The sequence below is a fragment of the Oryx dammah genome, unplaced genomic scaffold, assembly GCF_014754425.2.
Source record: "Oryx dammah isolate SB20612 unplaced genomic scaffold, SCBI_Odam_1.1 HiC_scaffold_2, whole genome shotgun sequence".
Classification (NCBI taxonomy): domain Eukaryota; kingdom Metazoa; phylum Chordata; class Mammalia; order Artiodactyla; family Bovidae; genus Oryx; species Oryx dammah.
Window position 1 is genome coordinate 175,204,979 of NW_024070186.1, and position 27,222 is coordinate 175,232,200.

The following is a 27,222-nucleotide window of genomic DNA, read 5'->3' on the forward strand; positions in this document are numbered from 1 at the left end:
GCCTTTTGTTAGTAAACATTTCTTAAGTGGTTACCACAGGCCAAAAGCTGTACTCAGTACTGGAGTTAAAATGGAAATGAGACCCAGTTAGCTGTTCAGTCACGGGAGCTGGAGTCACACCTGAATAGGCACCTGCTGGTGATGGAAAGGGAGGCCTGGCGTGCTGCGATTCGTGGGGTCGCAAAGAGTCGGACACGACTGAGTGACTGAACTAAACTGAACTTGAGATAGGATGTGTGGATAGAACAACTCTCCTTTCCCCTGCTTGCTTATACCCTAACATACCTATAAACATACGCAAACATCCAGGTACACACACTCCTCTGCACACATACCTACCTCTACCCACGTATACACATACTCATGCTCCATCCACACCCACATGCACTCACACATGTTTTTCCTCTATGTTGTCAGAAAATGGACAGACCTGCAAGCCTCTGACATAATATGGCCTATATCAGACACAGCTTGGATAGTGAACATTTTGGGCTCACTTTTGGAACCCTGGACATCAGGAGCATGCACATTTATCCATCTCTTGCCAAAGTTTGATCCAGTGATCATTCTAAAGGTAAGAGAAGATCCAGTTTGCACCAGATGGTCAGAGTGAACCCATCTTGAAGTTTCTTTCAATTCCTCTAATTTTCACTAACCTTGGCCATGCAGATAGAAAGTGTTCAGTAAGCAAGATGGAAATGGTTCCTGCCCTCATGCAATTCATGGTCTGGGAAAGGAGACAGACACATACACAATTAAAAGGACTATATTCAGGAGACAAGCATCATGGGTCATTCCTTCATTTAACACATATTTAATGGGCCCTTGCTCTGGTATGAAGTGTCAGATGGATGACAGTGAACTGAGTGTAAAACAGAGGGATGGACTACTAGAGATGATGCCGTTTTTGTGCATGTCTGTGTATGTGTTTGCCTATAGTGTAGCCATTTTAAGTGTGTAGCTTGGAAATGATTTACCTGTGTTAGACATTTTATTAATCAGTCATGTTGCTTTACAGAATTCCATAGAATGGGTGGCTTAAACAACAATTATTTCCTCATTATCCTGGGAATCTGAGATCAAGGTGCCAGTATAGTTGGGTTCTTGGTAAGAACTCTCTTCGAGGCTGCCTTCTTGCTATATCCTCATATGGTAAAGAGAGTGAGCCCTGGTATTTCTTCTTTTTCTTATAAGGACAATAATCTCACAATGAGGGACCCACCCTCATGACTGCATCTAAACCTAATTGTCTTTTAGAGGACTTACTTCTAAGTACCAACACATCAGGGGTTAGGGCTTCAACATATGGATTGTGTGGGGACACAACATTCAGTCCATAACAGGTAGCCATGTAATCACCATCAGATCAAGATATAAAATGTTACCTGCATTGCAGAAAGAGGCCATACCCCTCATGTCATTGTTAACACTCCATAGATTATTCATTGTTAACCTCTATCACCATAGATTTACTTTGCTTCTTCTGGAACTTCATGTAATCTTTTGTGTCTGGCTTCTTTCACTCAATATATTTTCTGTGAATACTGTCCATATTACTGCACATATTAGAAGTTTGTATAATGTTCCCTTCTGTGGATCTATCACAGTTTCTTTTATCACCCTATTGTTGGTGGACATTAGGGTCATTTTCAGTCTGGAATTATTATCTATGAGGAATTTTGAAGAATAAATGAGTTTTTCCTGTGGAACTTGAAGGGGTAACCATTGAATAAAATCTACAAACTGCATGATCCTGGAGCAACAAAGCAATGGAAATAGGCTCATTTTGCTTGCAAAGGCACAATCTATTTGGACTTCATTTGTGACAGAGTGGGCAATTAACACCCTGGGGCCTCCATATCTCTGTAGCAGTTAATGACTCAGATTTCTGTTTGGCTGGCAGCAGAGATACCAGGAGCAAACTGAGGCATAGATGACATCTTCAAAGGTCAAGAGACCAGGCAAGTTCTGCAGTCTCTCAAGAGATTCCCTTTATATGATTCTGTCATTTTCTGTTTTAAACAAATTCTTATTCTGTCTCCTTCCACAAAAAGATTTGAAGTAGCTTTTGTATAGAGTAATAAATAGAAAAAAAGTATGGAACAAATGTAAAATTATAAAGCCTGTTAGGAAAATATAGGCTGAAGATGTGGGGTGAGTGAACAGGAAGACTAAGGAAAGGAAGCAAATAAGTAGGTAATTGCAAGTAAATGGGTAAAGCAAATAAGTAGATAATTGCATGTTGAGCTTCCTGTAAGGCAAGGCAATAAGGGAAGTGATATAATTTTCATCTCTTATACCAGTACATCAAAAGCACCCAGAGGAAATAATCACATGGTGTGTTAACATTAGCAATTTTTTAAGATGTTTTGTCTAACCCATTCTTTGTAATAAATTCTATACAAAGCAAAGCATGGAATGAAGGTGGTATTATTGTTGTTGTTTAGTCTCTCAGTTGTGTCTAACTCTTTTTCAACCCCACGAATTATACCCCACCAGGGTCCTCTGTCCGTGGGATTTCCCAGGCAAGAATACTGGAGTGGATTGCCACTTCCTTCTTCAGGGTATCTTCTAGACCCAGGGACCAAACCTCTGTCTCCTACATTGGCAGGTAGATTTTTTACCATTGAGCCACCAGGAAAATCCATGAAGGTGGTATTACTAAAAAGTATAGGCTGCAAATGGTAGTGCTGCTATTTGCTGATGTGTGACTTCAGGCAAGTTGCTCAACCCTCTGTTGTTGAGGGTTGATAATACAAACTCCATCATGTTATAGTGGGAATTAAATGAGAGAGCACAGGGCCTAGCAAGTATTCAGTAGTACCTTATTTTTCATAGCACTTCCGTAAAGTCTATAGGTGCTTCTAACTTTAAAAAGCACTTTCTACCTGAATTATGTCCCAAAAAATATTTTGTGGAAAATAAGGCTGGGATTCAGTTCAGTTCAGTCACTCAGTTGTGTCTGACTCTTTGCGACCCTGTGGACTGCAGCATGCCAGGCTTCCCTGTCCATCACCAACTCCCAGAGATTACTCAAACTCATGTCCATTGAGTCGGTGATGCCATGCAACCATCTCATCCTCTGTCATCCCCTTCTCCTCCTGCCTTCAATCTTTCCCAGCATCAGGGTCTTTCCAAACGAGTCAGGTCTTCGCATCAGGTGGCCAAAGTATTGGAGTTTCAGCTTCAGCATCAGTCCTTCCAATGAACACTCAGGACTGATTTCCTTAAGGATTGACAGATTAGATCTCCTTGCTGTCCAAGGGACTCTCAAGAGTGTTCTCCAACACCACAGTTCAAAAGCGTCAATTCTTCAGCACTCAGCTTTCTTCATAGTTCAACTCTCACATCCATACATGACTACTGGAGAAAGCATAGCCTTGACTAGATGGACCTTTGTTGGGAAAGTAATGTCTCTGCTTTTTAATATGCTGTCTAGGTTGGTCATAGCTTTCCTTCCAAGGAGAAAGCATCTTTTAATTTCATGGCTGCAGTCACCATCTGCAGTGATTTTGGAACCCCCCAAAAACAAAATCTGCCACTGTTTCTACTATTTTTCCACCTATTTGCTATGAAGTGATGAGACTGGATGCCATGGTCTTTGTTTTCTGAAGGTTGAGCTTTAAGCCAACTTTTTCACTCTCCTCTTTCACTTTCATCAAGAGGCTTTTTAGCTCCTCTTCACTTTCTGCCATAAGTGTGGTGTTATCTGCTTATCTGAGATTATTGATATTTCTCCCAGCAATCTTGATTCCAGCTTGTGCTTCATCCAGTTCAGCCTTTCTCATGATGTACTCTGCATAGAAGTTAAATAAGCAGGGAGACAATATACAGCCTTGACGTACTCCTTTTCCTATTTGGAACCAGTCTGTTGTTCCATGTCCAGTTCTAACTGTTGCTTCCTGACCTGCATACAGATTTCTCAAGAGGCAGGTCAGGTGCTCTGGTATTCCCATCTCTTTCGGAATTTTCCACATTTTATTGTGATTCACACAGTCAAAGTCTTTGGCATAGTCAATAAAGCAGAAATAGATGTTTTTTTCTGGAATTCTCTTGATTTTTCGATGATCCAGCAGATGTTGGCAATTTGATCTCTGGTTCCTCTGCCTTTTCTAAACCCAGCTTGAGCATCTGGAAGTTCACGGTTCACGTATTGTTGAAGCCTGGCTTGAAGAATTTTGAGAATTACTTTGCTACTGTGTGAGATGAGTACAATTGTGCTGTAGCTTGAGCATTCTTTGGCATTGCCTTTCTTTGGAATTGGAATGAAAGCCGACCTTTTCCAGTCCTGTGGCCGCTGCTGAGTTTTCCAAATTTGCTGGCATTTTGAGTGTAGCACTTTCACAGTGTCATCTTTTAGGATTTGAAATAGCTCACCTGGAATTCCATCACCTCCACTAGCTTTGTTCATAGTGATGCTTCCTAAGGCCCACTTGACTTCACATTCTAAGATATCTGGCTTTAGGTGAGTGATCATACCATTGTGATTATCTGGCTCATGAAGATCTTTTTTGTACTTTTCTTCTGTGTATTCTTGCCACCTCTTCTTAATATCTTTTGCTTCTGTTAGGTCCATACCATTTCTGTCCTTTATTCAGCCCATCTTTGCATGAAATTTTCCCTTGGTATCTCTAAGTTTCTTGAAGAGATCTCTAGTCTTTCCAATTTTATTGTTTTCCTCTATTTCTTTGCACTGATCACTGAGGAAGGCTTTCTTATCTCTCCTTGCTGTTCTTTGGAACTCTGCATTCTGATGCTTATATCTTTCCTTTTCTCCTTTGCTTTTCACTTCTCTTCTTTTCACAACTATTTGTAAGGCCTCCTCAGACAGCCATTTTGCTTTTTTGCATTTCTTTCCATGGGGATGGTCTTGATCCCTGTCTCCTGTACAATGTCACAAACCTCCGTCCATAGTTCATTGGCACTCTGTCTATCAGATTTAGTCCCTTAAATCTATTTTTCATTTCCACTGTGTATTCATAAGGGATTTGATTTAGGTCATACCTGAATGAACTAGTGGTTTTCCCTACTTTCTTCATTTTAAGTCTGAATTTGGCAATAAGGAGTTCATGATCTGAGCCATAGTCAGCTCCCGGTCTTGTTTTTGCTGACTGTATAGAGCTTCTCCATCTTTGGTTGCAAAGAATATAATCAGTCTGTTTTGGTGTTGACCATCTGGTGATGTCCATGTGTAGAGTCTTTTCTTGTGTTGTTGGAAAAGGGTGTTGCTATGACCAGTGCATTCTCTTGGCAGCACTCTATTAGCCTTTTCTTTGCTTCATTCTGTACTCCAAGGCCAAATTTGCCTGTTACTCCAGGTGTTTCTTGACTTCCTACTTTTATATTCCAGTCCCCTATGATGAAAAGGACATCTTTTGGGGGTGTTAATTCTAGAAGGTCTTGTAGGTCTTCATAGAACCATTCAACTTCAGCTTCTTCAGCATTACTGGTCGGGGCGTAGACTTGGATTACAGTGATATTGAATGGGTTGCCTTGGAAATGAACAGAGATCATTAGCCTATTGTAAAACTGGTCTAAGGAGTTTCAAGACTTAACCTCCACCAGTTAAGACCACATGGTTGGTTTATAATAGCAGCTGATCCTCCTTTGGTGACTGGAGGTTTATATAATTCTAGAGGTGAGTTCATAGGGACAAGCCAGTCAATTGCCAGGAAGAAGAAGCCTGATTTGACCAAAAAACAAAAAACAACTGTGCTCGACTTTTTTCTATAATAAAAAACTGCAATCATTTATCTGCCATTTTTGGTTTGAGGGTTCATGAAAATCAGGTTCATTTGGCCTGAAGTAGACGCATTAAAGAAGCTAAGCTTTAAGTCTACAGCTTCATAGACCATACCCATAACCTCTGTGCTACTGATGAAGTTCAACTCTCTTCTTCCAGGTTCTGTCCAGCTATCCAATTAACTACATGATAGGCGCACCCATTGTTTATCGGATGTTGCTACTACAGGACCTTTCCAGGTGATGGGGATTTTGGGGTTAAGAGCCTCTGGTCTATTGGCCATACCTTGCCTCTGTGACATACTCATATGTGTATTTATGTGACCCTCTGAGCATGCATAGCCCCCAATAAGTCAACCTCAGTGTCAAAGCACCTAGAATCCAGCTGTAGGCTTAAGCAAAGTCTGGTTCAAGGGAGGCTCAGGAGAACACTGATCTCTCTTCCTTTCCTCAGTTACAAGTTCCCACATCTAAAGTGTTGCTTCAGTGGCGGGGAGACCCTCCTTCCAGACACTCTGGAAAAATGGAAGATCCAAACAGGACTGGACATCCTAGAATTCTATGGCCAGACAGAAACGGTAGGAAACTTGCTCTAGGAAACCATGGGCTGGTGAAACTCATGAGTTTCAAAGGCTCTTTGATAATAAAGATATGAGCCACCATTTATCATATACTTATTCAATAAATATAAATATTTATTAAGCACCTACTATGGGGGAGATATTGGCAATTCAGCAGAAATAAAACAGACAAAGTTCCTGCTCTCATGGAGATTACATTCTAGCGATCATGGGGGAGAAAGATATAAACAGATAAATGACATGCCAGATGGTGAAAAGTTCTACAGAGACAGGTGAAGCAGGTAAGGTGAAGAGAGGTGGGATAATGGCCTGGTGTTTCAGGTGGTGTCATCAGGAGAGTCCTCTATAGCCGGGGAATGTTTTGGCGGAGACTTGAGTTTATTACATGTGTCAAGCAAATTTCAAGCTGGTCAGACTGAAGTAAGAGATGGAGAAGAGAACCCACTAAGACCCCCACCCCCATCTCATCTGCTTAGATATCTTCTTGGAACTTTTGGGGTCCCTTGAGCACAATGTGGACTCATGTTGCTCCATACTATGCCACTTATCAAAAAAACCTGGGGAATACTTCCCCCAACTCTTTTCCCCAGTGTTCTTACTTTGACTCTCAGTACTTATTGCCTCCTCCTCTATACTCTTCTATCCACATCCTTTTATGGTTAATGGGTCCCCTGAACCATTAGAGCTCCTGAGAGGGCTCATGGCAGCACTGTGATGTGGAAGAACGTTACAAGTGTGGGTGAGGACAATGGAGTTACAACTGGGCTTCTAGCAATTCACAGGAGACCATGTCTGGGGATGCTCCTTTGGACACCAAGATCTCCATAGGAGAATATTCATCTCAGGATTCAAGCAGAGCTCTCCTTCTTATGGAAGAGAATTTAATCCTACACTGAATTAAAGGATTTTGGTATCCATAGTCCCTTATTAAAGTATGATCCCTCTGAAGAGATTGCAATGCATTAATTACTAGTTGTTAGTTCCTCTTCCCTGAGGCAAGGTCAATCAGAAGCTTTTCAAATACTTTAGTGAAACCTCTAGGATGGAGGTTCCAGGAAAAGGGAACAAACCAGAGAAAAGGGAGAGAGGGAGCTACCAAACATGAACCAACTACAGGACTGTGTCAGGACCTGCTCTGCTGAATCTTTTTACCAATCTGTCTACTACTTTCCACAGGGACTCACTTGCAGAGTTTCCAAGACAATGAAAATCAAACCTGGCTACCTGGGAACTGCAATTCCCCATTATGATGTGCAGGTTTGTTAGGGGTATTAAGGAGGGAAGGTACATATATGTATATATTTTTTCAGCAATTTACTTATTACATTGTCCAAAAATAATAGAGTATAAATATATTAAAATAATATTTAAAAAGGAGTGTGGGAGGAGGGAGGAAGGGAGGGATGGGGGAGAAAGGAAGTTATTCATATTCTAATCATCGATGAAAAACCACTTTGAATAGCTGAAAAATTAGTTAGCTAGTTAGTTATATAAATATACTCATTTTGAAACAAAAATAGGGGTGAATTTTGACATACAATTTTGTGACTTAATTTTATCACTGAGTAATCTTGGGTGGCCATCTTTTCAGGTCAATTAATACCTATCTACAGCATAATTTTTAATTACCACATAGCAATAGATAGTATGGTTCCACCACTCTTAATGCCTTTTGTTAGTTAATAGATGATTTCTAAAATTTTTGCTAGTAAAATCAACACTACAATGAATATGCCATAGCTAAAATTTTGCTTCTATCCTTTCTTATTTCTTTGGGCTAAATTCTAAGATATAGAGCTTATCTATATGTGTATATATATATATATATATGCATATGTATTTAAAGTATAACAATTTACATTCTAGTCAGCGTTATGTATAATTACCTGATCCCTGATATCTATGATAATCATTTATGAAGACTGCTTTTTAGTATATTAATTAATTCTCACATAATTTGGTGAAATAAGCTATTATTATCTCTGTTTCACAGATGAAGACACTGAGACATAGAACTTAGGTAACACAAAGTCAACTAATAAAGTATCAGAGTCATAATTCGAACTTTAATCTAACTGATGTCCAAGTCTGTGAGCCTCAAAACTAATATATAAGAAGTAAAGTATAGTGCCATTATACTTCATGAACTCCTAAAACTACAAGTATCTTCCCAAGATCATCTGGTCCAGTCTCACTAAGGGGTTGTACCTAAACTGTTTCAGGCAAATGGATTAAAGATTTGGGCTTAAAGCTCTTGGCTTCTCTTGGTTTCCAACTCTTTTCAGTCACCACTAGAATAATATGATCTATTTGATCAGCTCTTTCATGTTGCCATTCAAGCTGTCTATTGTTATGCAAACCATTCTTCCAATCTGCTTCTTCCTCCAGGTAATAGATGAGAAGGGCAATGTCCTGCCACCTGGCACAGAAGGAGATGTGGGCATCAGAGTCAAACCCATCAGACCTATAGGCATCTTTTCTGGCTATGTGGTGAGGAAAGCTTGCTCATCCCCCTCTGTCTCCTAGTGCAAATAGTGGGTTCTGAGAGGCATGAGGGGAGTTCCCACCTCCCAAGAAGCATTGGTAAGAAATAGGGACAAAGGGGCAAAGGACAAAAATTGTCTAGGAATGAGCACTTTGCCTAGCAAAAAGCCTAGTTATTCACTCTTGCTTTTCTTAGCCTATGGTTAAGATTCCAGTTGATGAATTGTCTTTCTCACAGTAACCCTTTTCCACTTCCAAGAGCTGTTTTATGACAGAAAGTTTATTGTCCTTGAATTACATAGGGCAGCATTCTTCCAAGGGCAGTACTGCCCCCTCTCTCAAGTACTATGCCCTGCTCTATGCCAATGATCTCCTCTAGAGCCAGGCAAGATGCTTTACACTAAGACTTCACCATAAGTTAGAAGCATTCCTATCTTCAGATCTTGAAATATTAAAAATAGGTGACCCTCAGATCCAACTGCCCCACTCTATGGGTGAAAATGGTGAAGTCAGAGTTTACAAGATTCATTCAAGTCCACCACAGTGAACAATGGGCAGGGACTTCTGACACCAAGATGATTAAATAATAAAGTAAATAATCCAAAAGTTACAGTTGCTGCCATTTATTGCAAGCTTACCACATGGCAAGCACTCTCCTAAAGAAGTTTATATACTTTAAACTTGTTTAATTCTTTCAATTACCCCTCGAAGTCCTTGGGCCCAAATTACTTGAGTTTAAAATACTGCCTTACTAATTGCTGTGTGATCTTGGACAAGTTACTGATCTCTCACACCTCAATTTCCTCAGATTCCTCTTGCTTTTTCAGATCTTTACTACCCCTAACTTCCAAATGAAGGAGTTAGGCTACGAATTCCCTATGCCACCTTTTAACCCAGAGATCAAACATCTACTCTAAAGCTCACACCCCTACCCTTGAACAAAATATAGAGATGTTCTGACAAGGAGCAAACCTCAACTGTTCTCTCTGCTCATAAACAGGTACTTCAATTGAACAGAGGGGTTCAGCCATTACAGAAATATGCGCATTGACCCAAGTCCAGACAGCTTGCTGGTGTATCTCTAGAACTTTTATATCTAACAATCTGGACCCAAGAAAAATGTCTAATAAATCTTGATGCCCTTGAATGTTGTCATGGGGTGGAGCAGGGGTTAGGCTGACCACTAAAGGAAAGGTTGAATCCATTGGGGGAAAGGCCCTAGAGCATGGGCAAATGGATTCATTAATATTATCCATCAAACTAGACCCCAGAGGAGTAAGTGAGAGACTCTGGGTGGAATAAATAAAAGGAGAAGTGCCAGTTCCACCTGTTCAGGGAAGTCTTACCATGCATAGTAATTCAAGTTGTAAAATGAACAATCTGCACTCTGGTGATGGCAGGCCTAGGGCAGAGGATTTAGGCTTTGCAGGTATAATGACTGTCTTTCTGTGGTCACCAGGACAATATTGAGAAGACAGAAGCCAACATCAGAGGGGATTTTTGGGTCCTGGGAGACCGGGCAATCAAGGATCAAGATGGATATTTCCGATTCATGGGAAGAACAGATGATATCATTAACTCTAGTGGGTAAGCTTGGTTTCAGGGCAGGAAAAGGGTAATCCAGTTCTATATTCTGTCTGATTCTAGACTTCTGAACTGAGCTAGAGGTTGAGTGTCCAATCTTCTCTGAAAGATAGGTTTTTCTACAGGTACCGGATTGGGCCCTCAGAAGTGGAGAACGCACTGATGGAGCACCCTGCTGTGGTTGAGACAGCTGTAGTAAGCAGCCCGGATCCCATTCGAGGAGAGGTGATGGGGGAACTGTGGCCTGGTGGGGTGTACAGATGGTAGTTAAGAGTATGAACTCTGGAGCTAGACAGTCTGGGCCCAAACCTTAGCCCTGCTGCTTACTAGCTGTGTGTCCCTGGACAAGTTATTTAACCTTTCTGTCTCAGTTTAACCATATGCAAGATGCAAAGCTGTTGTGAGGATTAAATGTGTTAATATTAAATGTGTTAATATTTGAAACAAAGTCTGACCTGTAATAAGTACTATACAAAGTCTATCATTTGGGGCTGCAGATATTCTATCCTGTTTGGCATTTGAATCAGAATCTATTCCCTGACTAGAACAGAGGAGGAATTTAAGCCAAGATAGAGCCTTTGAGGCAGGCGGTTTTTAGTGAGAGGAAGAGAGGAAGAAAGGCCCCTATAATGCCAAGGTTAATGAAATAAGCCCAGATGAAATCTAGAAGAGCTTGTGTATGTGAAGGAAAATTTAAGGTGGAAAGACATGGGTTGATGTCCAGGGTGAAAATTGATAATATCATACACCTGGCAGGTGTGGGAAATATCATAGGCTCAAAACCCTGGGTGCCAAGCACTGAGCTAAGCCATACTGTATATGATTTCTTTTTATTTCCCATGAATTAAATATGGAAGTTGGATCTCTGTTTTATAGGTTGGCAAACTAGCTTGGAGAGATTAAACAAATCTTTTAGGTTTATTGTTCCCAGCCTTTATTTTCCTCTCTTCTAACTAGCTTTTTCCCATCACACTCTATTGTCCCTGAGATATGAGGTAATCCTGGTCTCAGTCTACAGTCTTACCTGCTCATCAATAAACAACTTGAAACAAAGTTGGAATCTTGGCCATGATTGTCCCCAGGTCCTACTTTTCCCTTGCCCCAGATATCTGGAGGTGCAAATGAGGGGATATAAAGGTGGTGGCTGTGGTGGAAGTCTTGACACTGATTATCCCAGGGGATGACGATGCACTCTGATCATTCTCTGGGCCCTCATCCTTGCTGTAGGTAGTGAAGGCATTTGTGGTTTTGGCCCCACACTTTCTGTCCCATGACCCAGACGAGCTCACCAAGGAGCTGCAACAGCATGTGAAGTCAGTGACAGCTCCATACAAGTACCCAAGGAAGGTAAGGCCTCTGGATTTCCATGTCCTTCCCCCTTTACTTAGGGATGGAGATATGGTTTTCCTCTTGTAGTTCTCTTTTTCAGGGTGAGGACCAAGCCTTTACTCTAAAGTTTTGCCTGATTATGACCAAGAAAATCCAAAAAGACAATCCAGTAACTGCCTAGATGTCTGAAAATTGGCCTTTAATTCACTCTGAATTGAAACTCAGATTCTCCCATGGGAACAAGTTCTAGCCAATATCTGGTCCATATCCCTACTCTTGGCATCGAAGTCTTGCTATATTATTCAAGATTCTCTCATTTGCAAGTGACAGGAATTCAATCTGAAGTGTATTGCTCACACAGTTGTAAAGTCCAAGGTTGGGGAAGCTTTGTTGTGGCTGATACCAATCATTAAGATGGTGTGGTCAGGGATGTCTTTTTTAATCCCTTAACTCTCCTTCTTTCTGTATTCGCTTCATTTCTTGAATTGTGCCCCCTGTGAGATAGTCCCCAGGAGCTCCAAACAAACAGTTTTAGCAGCTTAGATAATCTCAGTAGGAAAAAAAGCATCTTTTCCCTCAAAGTCACCAGCAAAAGTCTTCAAGTTCATTCTCATTGGACCAGTTTAGGTTATGTGCCCATGATTAAACCAATCTTTGTAACCAGAGGAATTGGCACTCTGATTTGCCAGTTCTGAGTCATATAGTCAGCCCTGAGCAAGTACAAGAAGGATGGGAGAGAGGGCTGCCCTACCCCCCTGATATGGACTCAGTGAACTCACCATAATAAAAAGAAACTGCTCTTACCAGGAAAGGTAAAGAACATAGAATACACTCTCCCTGTTTTCAGCTTTTTTTTACACTGGGGCGAGAAACTAAGGCATGGAGATTGATGTAGAAGTGGGTATCCCAGGTTTTGGAGCTGGGTACAAGATAGAAGCTTGCTGGAGGGAATGAAAAAAGCATTTATGTGTTTGGGGTAGACACACACACACACACATGCACACACACAAGACACTATAATTTTTAAGTGGTAAGCCTTACACATCTCAGATTCTTAGGTAATCCAGATTTTCACTGATGCTTTGTCAACACAGGCTAATTATCATGGGTGGGTTTTCTGAGAGGCAAACTCTGGGAAGGAACTTAACATGCTAAGGTTTATTAGGGAGTGCTTTGGGATCAACACAAGGGGAAGGAAACAGAAGGGAAGAGAGAGGTGTTTGCTGTTGTTCATTCGCTCAGTCATGTCCGACTCTTTATGATCCCATGGGCTGCAGCACACCAGTCTTCCCTGTCCTTCACCATCTCCCAGAGTTTGCTCAAACTCATGTCCATTGAGTCAGTGATGCCATCCAACCATCTCATCCTCTGATATCCCCTTCTCCTCTTGCCTTCAATATTTCCCAGAATCAGGGTCTTTTCCAATGAGTCCAGTGAGTCTTCACATCAGGTGGGCAAAGTATTGGAACTTCAGCTTCAGCATCAGTCCTTCCAATGAATATTCAGTATTTATTTCCTTTAGGGTTGACTGGTTTGATCTCTTTGCTGTCCAAGGGACTCTCAAGAGTCTTCTCTAACACCACAGTTCAAAAACCTCAATTTTTCATCACTCAGCCTTCTTTATGGTACAACTCTCACGTCCATACATGACTACTGGAATAATCATAGCTTTGACTATATGGACCTTTGTTGGCAAAGTGATGTCTCTGCTTTTTAAGACACTGGCTAAGTTTGTTATAGCTTTTCTTCCAAGGAGCAAGTGTTTTTTAATTTCATGGCTGCAGTCCCCATCTGCAGTGATTTTGAAGCCCAAGTAAATAAAGTCTCTCACTGTTTCCATTTTTTCTCCATCTATTTGCCCTGAAGTGATGGGACCAGATACCATGATCTTTGTGTTTTGAATGTTGAGTTTTAAGCCAGCTTTTTCACTCTCCTCTTCCACCTTCATCAAGAGGCTCTTAGTTCCTCTTTGCTTTCTGCCATTATGGTGGTGTCATCTGCATATCTGAGATTATTGATATTTCTCTCAGCAATCTTGATTCCAGCTTGAGCCTCATCGAGCTCAGCATTTCGCATGATGTACTTTGCATATAAGTGAAATAAGCAGGGTGACAATTCACAGCCTTGTCATACTCCTTTCCCAATTTTGAACTGGTCCATTGTTCCATGTCCAGTTCTAGCTGTTGCTCCTTGACCCACATTCAGGTTTCTCAGGAGTCAGGTAAGGTGGTCTGGTATTCCTGTCTCTTCAAGAATTTTCCAGTTTGTTGTGATCTACACAGTCAAAGTCTTTAGTGTAATTAATGAAGCAGAAGTAGATGTTTTTCCGGAATTCTCTTGCTTTTTCCATGATCCAACAGATGTTGCCATTTTGACCTCTGGTTCTTCTGCCTTTTCTAAACCTAATGTATATGTCTGGAAATTCTCAGTTCACGTACTGCTGAAGCCTAGCTTGAAGGCTTTTGAACATTACCTTCCTGGCATGAGAAACAAGAGCAATCGTGTGATAGTTTGACCATTTCTTGGCATTGCCCTTCTTTGGGATTGGAATGAAAACTAATCTTTTCCAGTCCTGTGGCTACTGCTGAGTTGTCGATTTGCTGGAATATTGAGTGCAGCCTTTTCTCAGCATCATCTTTTAAGAGTTGAAATAGCTCGGCTGGAATTCCATCACCTCAACTAGCTTTGTTCGTACTAATGCTTCCTAAGGCCCACTTGACTTCACACTCTAGGATGTCTGGCTCTAGGTGAGTGATCACACCATCATGGTTATCTGGGTCATGAAGACCTTTTTTGTATAGTTCTTCTGTGTATTCTTGCCACCTCTTGTTAATATTTTCTGCTTCTGTTACGTCCATACTGTTTCTATCCTTTATTTTGTCAGTCTTGGCAAGAAACGTTCCCTTGGCTTCTCTAATTTTCTTGAAGAGATCTCTAGTTTTTCCCATTTTTTTTTTTTAACCCCAGACTGTCAAGCAAAAATGGGTTTATTTGACAGCAGCAAAGATTGAAATTCAGAGTCTTGAACTATGGCAAGCCATGTGCAAGGAAAGGTCTCTTTTGAAGAGAAGAAAGGGAAATTGGCAAGGCTATAGTAAACAGAGTATCCAGGGAAGGAACTGAAAGTTCAAAGTATAGTGTTTTTTCATTGGCTGAGTTGTGACAATCTTCATTGGCAAGAAAAGGAAGGTAAAGATTTACTGGAATTGACCTTTACTGCAAATGACATCTGATAAGAAGCTTTCCCAAGATATTTGGACCAGGTCTGGTAGAAGATTGTCACCAAACCTTTGATGATGACATACTATTTCAAATGAGCCTCAGTTTCTATGACCTTGATAACATATGGATTTATTTTTATAAATTTATTCATTTTAATTGGAGGATAATTACTTTACAATATTGTAGTGGTTTTGCCATAATCAGCCACAGGTATACATGTTTTCCCCATTCTGAACCCCTTCCCCACCTCCCTCCCCATCCCATCCCTCTGGGTCATCCCAGTGCACCAGCCCTGAGCAGCCTGTCTCATGCATCAAACCTGGACTGGCGATTCATTATACATATGATAATATACATGTTTCAATGCCATTCTCCCAAATCATCCCACCCTCACCCTCTCCCACAGAGTCCAAAGACTGTTCTATACATCTGTGTCTCTTTTGCTGTCTCACATATAGGGTTATAGTTACCATCTTTCTAAATTCCATATATATGCATTAGTATACTGTACTGATGTTTTTCTTTCTGGCTTACTTCACTCTGTATAATAGGCTCCAGTTTCATCCATCTTATTAGAACTGATTCAAATGCATTCTTTTTAATGGCTGTGTAATACTCCATTGTGTATATGTACCACTGCTTTCTTATCCATCGTCTGCTGATAGACATCTAGGTTGCTTCCATGTCCTGGCTATTATCAATAATGCTGTGATCAGCATTGGGGTACACGTGTCTCTTTCAATTCTGGTTTCCTCTGTGTGTATGTCCAGCAGTGGGATTGCTGGGTCATATGGCATTTCTAATTCCAGTTTTTTAAGGAATCTCAACATTCTTCTCCATAGTGGCTGTACTAGTTTGCATTCCCACCAACAGTGTAAGATGGTTCCCTTTTCTCCACACCCTCTCCAGCATTTATTGTTTGTATACTTTGGGATCGCAGCCATTCTGACTGGCATGAAATGGTACCTCAGTGTGGTTTTGATTTGCATTTCTCTGATAATGAGTGATGTTGAGCATCTTTTCATGTGTTTGTTAGCCATCTGTATGTCTTCTTTGGAGAAATGTCTGTTTAGTTCTTTGGCCCACTTTTTGATTGGGTCATTTGTTTTTCTGGAATGGAACTTCAGGAGTTGCTTGTATATTTTTGAGATTAATTCTTTGTCAGTTGCTTCGTTTGCTATTATTTTCTCCCATTCCGAAGGCTGTCTTTTCACCTTGCTTATAGTTTCCTTTGTTGTGAAAAAGCTTTTAAATTTAATTAGGTCCTATTTGTTTATTTTTGCTTTGATTTCCAATATTCTGGGAGATGGGTCATAGAGGATCCTGCTGTGATTTATGTCGAAGAGTGTTTTGCCTATGTTTTCCTCTAGGAGTTTTATAGTTTCTGGTCTTACATTTAGATCTTTAATCCATTTTGAGTTTATTTTTGTGTATGGTGTTAGAAAATGTTCTAGTTTCATTCTTTTACAAGTGGTTGACCAGTTTTCCCAGCACCACTTGTTAAAGAGATTGTCTTTTCTCCATTGTATATTCTTGCCTCCTTTGTCAAAGATAAGGTGTCCATAGGTGCGTGGATTTATCTCTGTGCTTTCTATTTTGTTCCACTGATTTATATTTCTGTCCTTGTGCCAGTACCATACTGTCTTGATGACTGTAGCTTTGTAGTAGAGCCTGAAGTCAGGCAGGTTGATTCCTCCAGTTCCATTCTTCTTTCTCAAGATTGCTTTGGCTATTCGAAGTTTTCTGTATTTCCACACAAATTGTGAAATTATTTGTTCTAGTTCTGTGAAAAATACCATTAGCAGCTTGATAGGGATTGCATTGAATCTATAGATTGCTTTGGGTAGTGTACTCATTTTCACTATATTGATTCTTCCAGTCCATGAGCATATTTCTCCATCTATTTGTGTCCTCTGTTTTCTTTCACCAGTGTTTTATAGTTTTCTATATATAGGTCTTTTGTTTCTTTAGGTATATATATTCCTAAGTATTTTATTCTTTTCATTGCAAGGGTTAATGGGATTATTTCCTTAATTTCTCTTTCTGTTTTCTCATTGTTAGTGTATAAATGCAAGGGATTTCTGTGTGTTAATTTTATATCCTGCAACTTTACTATATTCATTGATTAGCTCTAGTAATTTTCTGGTGGAGTCTTTAGGGTTTTCTATGTAGAGTATCATGTCATCTGCAAACAGTGAGAGTTTTACTTCTTCTTTTCCAATCTGGATTCCTTTTATTTATTTTTCTGCTCTGATTTCTGTAGCCAAAACTTCCAAAACTATGTTGAATAGTAATGGTGAGAGTGGGCACCCTTGTCTTATTCCTGGCTTTAGGGGAAATGCTTTCAATTTTTCACCATTGAGGATAATGTTTGCTGTCGGTTTGTCATATATAGCTTTTATTATGTTGAGGTATGTTCTTTCTATTCCTGCTTTCTGGAGGGCTTTTTATCATAAGTGGATGTTGAATTTTGTCAAAGGCTTTCTCTGCATCTATTGAGATAATCATATGGTTTTTATCTTTCAGTTTGTTAATGTGGTGTATTATGTTGATTGATTTGTGGTTATTGAAGAATCCTTGCATCCCTGGGATAAAGCCCACTTGGTCATAATGTATGATCTTTTGAATATGTTGTTGGATTCTGTTTGCTAGGATTTTGTTAAGGATTTTTGCATCTATGTTCATCAGTGATACTGGCCTGTAGTTTTCTTTTTTGTGTGTGGCATCTTTGTCTGGTTTTGGTATTAGGGTGATGGTGGCCTCATAGAATGAGTTTGGAAGTTTCCCTTCCTCTGCAATTTTCTGGAAAAGTTTGAGTAGGATAGGTGTTATCTCTTCTCTAAATTTTTGGTAGAATTCAGCTTTGAAGCTGTCTGGTGCTAGCCTTTTATTTGCTGGAAGATTTCTGATTAGTTTCAATTTCCATGCTTGTGATGGGTCTGTTAAGATTTTCTATTTCTTCCTGGTTCAGTTTTGGAAAGTTGTACTTTTCTAAGAATTTGTCCATTTCTTCCAAGTTGTGCATTTTATTGGCATATAGTTGCTGATAGTAGTCTCTTATGATCCTTTGTATTTCTGTGTTGTCTGCTGTGATCTCTCCATTTTCATTTCTAATTTTATTGATTTGATTCTTCTCTCTTTGTTTCTTGACGACTGGCTAATGGTTTGTCAATTTTATTTATCTTCTCAAAGAACCAGCTTTTAGCTTTGTTGATTTTTGCTATGGTCTCTTTTGTTTCTTTTGCATTTATTTCTGCCCTAATTTTAAGATTTCTTTCCTTCTACTAATCCAACCAGTCCATCCTAATGGAGATCAGTCCTGGGTGTTCATTGGAGGGACTCATGTTGAAGCTGAAACTCCAATACTTTGGCCACCTGATGCGAAGAGCTGACTCATTTGAAAAGACCCTGATGCTGGGAAAGATTGAGGGCAGGAGGAGAAAGGGACGACAGAGGATGAGATGGTTGGATGGCATCACCGATACAATGGACATGGGTTTGGGTGGACTCCGGGAGTTGATGGACAGGAGGTCTGGCACATTGTGTTTCATGGAGTCGCAAAGAGTCGGACACAACTGAGCGACTGAACTGAACTGAACTAACCTGGGGTTCTTCATTTCTTCCTTTTCTAGTTGCTTTAGGTGTAGAGTTAGGTTGTTTATTTGACTTTTTTCTTATTTCTTGAGGTAAGTCTGTATTGCTATAACCTTTCCCTTAGGACCGCTTTTACAGTGTCCCATAGATTTGGGGTTGTTGTGTTTTCATTTTCATTTGTTTCTATGCATATTTTGATTTCTTTTTTGATTTCTTCTGTGATTTGTTGGTTATTCAGCAGTGTGTTGTTCAGCCTCCATATGTTAGAATTTTTAATAGTTTTTCTCCTGTAATTGAGATCTAATCTTACTGCACTGTGGTCAGAAAAGATGCTTGGAATTATTTCAATTTTTTTGAATTTGCCAAGCCTAGGTTTATGGCCCAGGATGTGATCTATCCTGGAGAAGGTTTCATGTGCACTTGAGAAAAAGGTGAAATTCATTGTTTTGGGGTGAAATGTCCTATGCTGCTGCTGCTGCTAAGTCGCTTTAATCATGTCCAACTCTGCAACCACATAGATGGCAGCCCACCAGGCTCCGCCATCCCCGGGATTCTCCAGGCAAGAATACTGGAGTGGGTTGCTGTTTCCTTCTCCAAAATGTCCTGTAGATATCAATTAGGTCTAACTGGTCTTTTAAAGTTAGTGTTTCCTTGTTAATATTCTGTTTAGTTGATCTATCCACAGGTGTGAGTGGGGTATAAAAGTCTCCCACTATTATTGTATTATTGTTAATTTCCCCTTTCATACTTGTAAGCATTTGCCTTACATATTGTATGTATGTTGGGTGCATATATATTTATAATTGATATATTTTCTTCTTGGATTGATCCTTTGATCATTATGTAGTGTCCTTCTTTGTCTCTTTTCACAGCCTTTATTTTAAAGTCTGTTTTATCTGATATGAGGATTGCTACTCCTGCTTTCTTTTTGTCTCTATATGCCAGAATATCTTTTTCCAGCGCTTCACTTTCAGTCTGTATGTGTCCCTTGTTTCGAGGTGGGTCTCTTGTAGACAACATAAATAGGGGTCTTATTTTTGTAGCCATTCAGCCTGTCTTTGTCTTTTGGTTGGGGCATTCAACCCATTTACATTTAAGGTAATTATTGGTAAGTATGATCCTGTTGCCATTTACTTTGTTGTTTTGAGTTCGAGTTTATACACCCTTTCTGTGTTTCCTGTCTAGAGAAGATCATTTAGCATTTGTTGGAGAGCTGGTTTGGTGGTGTTGAATTCTCTCAGCTTTTGCTCGTCTGTAAAGCTTTTGATTTCTCCTTCATATTTGAATGAGATCCTTGCTGGGTACCATAATCTGGATTGTAGGTTTTTCTCTCTCATCACTTTAAGTATGTCCTGCCATTCCCTTCTGGCCTGAAGAGATTCTATTGAAAGATCAGCTGTTATCCTTATGGGAATCCCCTTGTGTGTTACTTGCTGTTTTTCCCTTGCTGCTTTTAATATTTGTTCTTTGTGTTTGATCTTTGTTAATTTGATTAATATGTGTCTTGGGGTATTTTGCCTTGGGTTTATCCTGTTTGAGAGTCTCTGGGTTTCTTGGACTTGGGTGATTATTTCCTTCCCCATTTTAGGGAAGTTTTCAACTATTATCTCCTCAAGTATTTTCTCACGGTCTTTCTTTTTGTCTTCTTCTTCTGGGACTCTTATGATTCGAATGTTGGGGCGTTAACATTGTCCCAGAGGTCTCTGAGGTTATCCTCATTTCTTTTAATTCTTTTTTATTTTTTCCTCTCTGCTTCATTTATTTCTACCATTCTATCTTCTACCTCACTTATCCTATCTTCTGCCTCTGTTATTCTACTGTTACTTCCCTCCAGAGTGTTTTTTATCTCATTTATTGCATTATTCATTTTATATTGACTCTTTTTTATTTCTTCTAGGTCCTTGTTAAACATTTCTTGCATCTTCTCAATACTTGTCTCCAGGCTATTTATCTGTAACTCCATTTTTGTTTTCAAGATTTTGGATCATTTCACTATCATTATTCTGAATTCTTTTTCAGGTAGATTCCCTATCTCTTCCTCTTTGGTTTGGTTTGGTGGGCATTTATCCTATTCCTTTACCTGCTGAGTATTTCTCTGCATTTTCATCTTGTTTATATTGCTGTGTTTGGGGGTTGGGGGGCTTTCCATATTCTGGCAGTTTGTGGTTCCTCTTTATTGTGGAGGTTCCTTGCTGTGGGTGGGGTTGAACAGGTGGCTTGTCAAGGTTTCCTGGTTAGAGAAGCTTGTGTTGGTGTTCTGGTGGGTGAAGCTGGATTTCTTCTCTCTGGAGTGCAATGAAGTGTCCAGTAGTGAGTTTTGAGATGTCAGTGGGTTTGGTGTGACTTTGGGCAGCCTGTATATTGAAGCTTAGGGCTATGTTCCTGGGTTACTGGAGAATTTGTGTGGTATGTCTTGCTCTGGAACTTGTTGGCTGTTGAGTGGTGCTTTGTTTCAGTGTAAGTATGGAGGCTTTTGGATGAGCTTTTATGAATTAATATTCCCTGGAGTCAGGAGTTCTCTGGTGTTCTCAGGTTTTGAACTTAAGCCTCCTGCCTCTGGATTTCAGTCTTATTCTTACAGTAGCCTTAAGACTTCTCCATCTATACAGCACTGATGATAAAACATCTAGGTTAACGATGAAAAGTTTCTCCACAGTGAGGGACACCTGGAGAGGTTCACAGAGTTACATGGAGAAGAGAAGAGGGAGGAGGGAGATAGAGGTGACCAGGAGTAGAAGAGGGGGAATCAAAAGGGGAGAGAGAAAGCTAGCCAGTAATCAATTCCTATGTGCTCTCCACAGTCTAGACCCCTCAGAGATGTTCACAAAGTTACACAGAGAAGAGAAGAGGGAGGAAGGAGACAGAGGTGCCCAGAAGGAGAAAAGGGGGAATCAAAAGGAGAGAGACAGATCCAGCCAGTAATCAGTTCCCTAAGTGTTCTCCACAGCCTGGCACACACAAAGAGATTCACAGAGTTGGGTGGGGAAGAGAAGGAGGAGAGAGGAGGTGGAGGCGACCTGGTGGAGAAAAAGGAGAGTCAAAAGGGGGAGAGAGCAATCAAGCCAGTAATCACACTCCCAAGTAAAAATGGGTACTGAAGATTGGGTTCTTAAAAGTACACAATTGATAACAAATACCAAAAGGCAAAGATTAAAAATCTAGAGTAGAGTTTAGACTCTCAAAAATACAATGTTAAAGAAACAAAACAAAGTCACAAACATTATAAAATATATATAAGAAGTTTGCTTTAAAAATAGGGTCCTTTTTTGCAAGGTAATAATAGATTATAAAAATGAAAATTAAAGGAGTAATAGATGACTTAAAATTTTTTTAATTAATTTAAAAATGATAGTAGTAAAAATGTATCTAGGAATTTCTCTGGAGCTGTTGTGGACAGTGTGGGGTCAGTTCAGTTTCAGACAGTTCCTTGATCCAGCTTATACTTCTCAAGATTTATGCTGCTGCTGCTGCTGCTGCTAAGTTGCTTCAGTCGTGTCTGACTCTGTGCGACCCCACAGATGGCAGCCCACCAGGCTCCCCCATCCCTGGGGTTCTCCAGGCAAGAACACTGGAGTGGGTTGTCATTTCCTTCTCCAATGATGAAAGTGAAAAGGGAAAGTGAAGTTGCTCAGTCGTGTCCGACTCTTAGCGACCCTATGGACTGCAGCCTACCAGGCTCCTCCATCCATGGAATTTTCCAGACAAGAGTACTGGAGTGGGGTGCCATTGCTTTCTCCATCTCAAGATCTATAGACCCCTTCTAATGAAGTTGGTGCTAACTACAGGGTTTTAGTCTATTGCACCTGTCACTTCTAAAGTTGTTCCCTCTGTTTATTTTAGCTTCTTCTGTTTGCTGGTCTCTTCAGTGTTTAATTTCTGCCCTGACACAAGGCTCACTTGTTCAGTCATGCTGTGGGGAGGAAGGAATACTGCAGACAAATCTCACTGGCATGTGTGGGGAGTCCTTGCAGTGTTTCAGCCACACCGGGTTTGCCCCCACTCACGGTGTGTGTGCCTTCCTTGTCTACGCTGCTCAGGCTTCAGGTTGCTCTGCCGGAAACTGTCTGAGGCGGGCCCTAAGTTGTGTGCATTTTCCAAGCCTAAGCTGCTCAGGTTCAGGTTCTCGAGTACTCCCTAAAGGTGCAGATTCAGCTGGGCCTGCGTTTTGTGCCCTTCCCAGGTCCAAGCAGCTCAGGTGACCAGGTGCTTGCCAAGCACAGTCATACCCAGGTGGGCAGTGGGTCTTATCACCTCCCCCATCCCAGCCACTTGGTTTTCTGGGTGTACAATGGGCGTGCCTTCTCAGGTGTGCCGTGTGTCTCTTCTGGGGAGCTGATCTCTGGCTGTGACCCTCTGGGCGGATGTCAACCATTCAGAATCCCAAGAACTCTTGGTTAGCAATGGAGCCTGTTTGCAGTTTGGTAAAGGATGCCTCTCTGGAGTCATGATTGCCCCTTTCCAGCTCTGGCTGCCTCCCAACCACCCCCCACCCCATGCCTGCTTGTCACTGGCGGGGATGGGCCAGTCCACAACCTGCTAGCTCTCCTCTGGTATTTGCTCAGTCCTTTATTCTATGAGCGGCCCTGGCAGTGCCTCAGGTTAGGGCTTTTCACAGGATAGTTCTCTCTTTCTCTCTCTCTCTCTCTCTCTGGCTATCCCACAGTTTGGATTGCTATCTCACGTTAGTTCCCTCAGATTGTCTTCAGGGCATTCCGGCCTGGTCCTTACCTTAAGCAATGCAGCCCTTGCCTCCCTGCTCAGCCCCCTCTTGCTGGTGGTGGCTGCGAGCATTGGGAGTTGCCATTAGGCATGTAATCTGTGAGTTTTAATTATTTATTTATTTTTCCTTCCGGTTATATTGCCCTCTGAGATTCCAAGATTCCCCACAGACCCTCCAGTAAGAGTGTTTTCTGGTGTTTAAAAACTTCTTTTAAGACTCCCTTCCCAAGACGGATCTCCATCCCTACCTCTTCTGTCTCTCTTTTTATCTTTTATATTTTGTCCTACCTCCTTTTGATGACAATGGGCTGCCTTTCTGGGTGCCTGATGTCCTCTGCCAGCATTCAGAAGTTGTTTTATGGAATTTGCTCAGCTTTCAAATGTTCTTTTGGTGAATTTGTGGGGGAGAAAGTGGTCTCCCCATTCTATTCCTCTGCCATCTCAGGACCACTCCCCAACATATGGATTTAATAAACAGAAACCTCAATTAAGATAGAATTGAAAGACAAGAAAGGGAAGCTATTATGAGAGCTTTAGAGGCTCTTGTAGGACTGAGTTGTTATTTAGTTCAGATCAGAGCTATCACTATTTATCAAACCAATAATTCTTGAGTTTTTGATCTTGTTTTCCTTTTATGAGGCCAATTATTTGGCTTCTGTAGCAAGTTTTTTCTAAATTATCATTTGGGGAAATACTCTTTGGACCATGACAGCCATGTCATGGTGAAGGGGCTTGTGTAACTCCATGAAGCTATGAGCCATGCTGTGTAGGGACACCAAGATGGGTAGATCATAGTGAAGTGTTCTAACAAAACATGGCCCACTGAAAAAGGAAATGGCAACTCACTCCAATATTCTTGGCTGGAGAACCCCCATGAACAGTATGAAAATGCAGAAAGATATGACACCAGAAGATGAGCACCCCCAGATTGGAAGGTGTCCAATGTGCTACTGGGGAAGAGCAGAGGGTAACGACTAATAGCTCCAGTAAGAAAGAAATGACTGGTCCAAAAAAAAGAAATGATGTTCAGCTCTGGATGTGTCTGGTGGTGAAAGTTAAGTCTGATGCTTTAAAGAATAATATTGCATAGGAACCTGGAATGTTAGGCCATGAATCAAGATAAATTGGATATGGTCAAGCAGGAGACAATAAGATTGAAGATAGGCATCTTATGAATGAGTGAAATAAAATGGATGGGAATGAGTGAACTTAAATCAGATGAACATTATATCTATCACTGTGGGCAAAAATCCCTTAAAAGAAATGGGGTGGCACTCAGAGTCAACAGAAGAGTCCAAAATGCAGCACTTGGGTGCAGTCTCAAGAAACAACAGAATGATCTTCTTTCATTTCCAAAGCAAAGTGTTCAACGTCACAGTAACCAAGTTTATGTCCCAACCTCTATGCCAAAGAAGCTGAAGTTGAACAGTTCTATGAAGACCTACAACACCTTTTAGGAATGATACCCAAAAAAGATGTCCTTTTCATCATAGGGGACTGGATTGCGAAAGTAGGAAGTCGCGAGATACCTGGAGTAACAGGCAAGTATGGCCTTGGAGAACAAAATGAAGCAGGGCAAAGGCTAACAGAGTTTTATCATGAAAACATGTTCGTCATGGCAAATGCCAATTTCCAACACATGAGCCAAATCTGCACAAAGATATTACCAAATGGCCAATACTGAAATCAGATTAATAATATTCTTTGCATCCAAAAATGGAGAAGCTTTATACAGTAAAAAAATAAAAATAAAAAAAATAAGACCTGAAGCTGACTGTGACTCAGATCATGAGATCCTTATTGCAAAATTCAGGCTTAAATTGAAGAAAGTAGGGAACATTTAGGCCATTCAGGTATGACCTAAATCAAATCCCTTATGATTCTAAGTGGAGGTGATGAATAGATTCAGGGGACTAGATCTCATACACAGAATGCCTGAAGAACTATGGACAGAGGTTTGTAACATTGTACAGGAGGCAGTGAGCAAAAGCATCCCAAAGCAAAAGAAATGCAGGAAGGCAAATTGATTGTCTGAGGAGGCTTTACAAATGAGGAAAGAAGAGAAGTGAAAGGTGAGGGAGAAGGGAAAGATGAATGTAGATTGAATGCAGATTTTGGGAGAATAGCAAGGAGAGATAAGAAAGCCTTCTTAAGTGAGCAATGCAAAGAAACAGAGGAAAACATAGAATGGGAAAGACTAGCGATCTCTTCAAGAAAATTGGAGAGATCAAGGGAACATTTCATGCAACGATGGCCATGATAAAGGACAGAAATGGTAGGGACCTAACAGAAGCAGTAGAGGAGATTAAGAAGAGGTGACAAGAATACACAGAACTGTACTAAAAAGTTCATAATGACCCAGATAACCACAATGGTGGTCACTCACCTAGAGCCAGTCACCCTCGAATGTGAAGTCAGGGGAGCCTTAGGAAGCATCACTACAAACAAAGCTAGTGAAGGTGATGGAACTTCAGCTGAGCTATTAAAATTCTAAAAGATGATGATGTGAAAGTACTGCACTCAATATGCCAACAAATTTGGAAAACTCAGCAGTGGCCACAGGACTGGAAAAGTTCAGTTTTCTTTCCAGTCCCAAAGAAGGGCAATGCCAAAGAATGTTTAAACTACTGTACGATTGCTCTCATTTCACATGCTAGCCAGTTTATGCTCAAAAACCTTCAAGCTAGGCTTCGACAGTACGTGAACCAAGAACTTTCAAATGTACAATCTGGGTTTAGAAAAAGTAGAAGAACCAGAGGTTAAATTGCCAACATTTGTTGGAACATGGAGAAAACAAGAGAAAAACACTACTTCGGCTTCATTGACTATGCTAAAGACTTTGTGTGGATCACAACAAACTGTAAAAATTCTTAAAGAGATGGGAGTACCAGACCACCTCACCTGTCTCCTGAGAAACTTGTTTGCTGGTCAAGCAGAAACAGTTAGTACTGGACATGGAACAACAGACTGGTTCAAAATTGGGAAAGGAGTATGCCAAGGCTGTATATTGTCACCCAGCTTATTTAAATTATATGCAAAATACATCATGTGAAATCCTGGGCTGGATAAATCACAAGCTGGAATCAAGGTTGCTAGGAAAAATAGCAACAAATTTAGATATGCAGATGATAGCACTCTAATGGCAGAAAGTGAAGAGGAACTAAAGAGTCTCTTGAGGACAGTGAAAAAGCTGGCTTAAAACTCAACAGTCAAAAAAGTAAGATCATGGCATCCAGTCCCATCACCTCATGGCAAATAGATGGGGGAAAGTGGAAATAGTGACAGATTTAATTTTCTTAGGCTCCAAAATCACTGCAGATGGTGACTGTAGCCATGAAATTAAAAGATGCTTGTTCCTTGGAAGAAAAGTTGTGACAAACCTGTGCTATGCTTAGTCACTCAGTCGTGTCCAACTATTTGAGACATCATGGACTGTAGCCTGCCAGGCTCCTCCATCCACCAGGCAAGAATACTGGAATGGGTTGTTATGCCCTCCTTCAGGGGATCTTCCCAATCCAGAAATGGAACTGGGGTCTCCTGCATTGCAGGCAGATTCTTTATCAGCTGAGCTACCCAGGAAGCCCATGACAAACCTAGATAGCATATTAATATGCAGAGACATCACTTTACGGACAAAGGCCCATATAGTCCAAGCTATGGTTTTTCCCTTAGTCATGTATAGATGTGAGAGTTGGACCGTAAAGAAGGCTATGTGTGTGCTAGTTGCTTAATCGTGTCTGACTCTTTGCCAACCCATGGACTGTAGCCAGCCAGGCTCCTCTGTCCATGGAATTCTCCAGGCAAGAATACTGGAGTGGGTTTCCATTCCCTTCTCCAGGGGATCTTCTTAACCCAGGAATCAAACCCAGATTTCCTGCATGACAGGAAGATTCTTTACCATCTGAGCCACCGGGGAAGCCCAAGGAAGGCTGCATGGTGAAGAAGTGATGCTTTCAAATTGTGGTTC

The 27,222-nt window shown here is 40.8% G+C and overlaps 1 protein-coding gene across 2 annotated transcripts in view; it reads left to right on the top strand.

Annotated features, from left to right (window-relative positions):
- Nucleotides 1-27,222, top strand: part of ACSM2B (acyl-CoA synthetase medium chain family member 2B) — a 47,593-nt gene that overhangs the window by 12,734 nt on the left and 7,637 nt on the right. The window contains exons 6-13 of one of the 2 annotated variants that reach the window (XM_040257382.1): nucleotides 418-574; nucleotides 5,903-5,982; nucleotides 6,197-6,320; nucleotides 7,500-7,580; nucleotides 8,712-8,813; nucleotides 10,267-10,394; nucleotides 10,517-10,616; nucleotides 11,619-11,738. In XM_040257382.1, the coding sequence (XP_040113316.1) occupies nucleotides 418-574; nucleotides 5,903-5,982; nucleotides 6,197-6,320; nucleotides 7,500-7,580; nucleotides 8,712-8,813; nucleotides 10,267-10,394; nucleotides 10,517-10,616; nucleotides 11,619-11,738 (892 nt within the window). The remainder of the gene's footprint in view (nucleotides 1-417; nucleotides 575-5,902; nucleotides 5,983-6,196; nucleotides 6,321-7,499; nucleotides 7,581-8,711; nucleotides 8,814-10,266; nucleotides 10,395-10,516; nucleotides 10,617-11,618; nucleotides 11,739-27,222) is intronic. The other variant, XM_040257390.1, reaches the window with a different exon arrangement.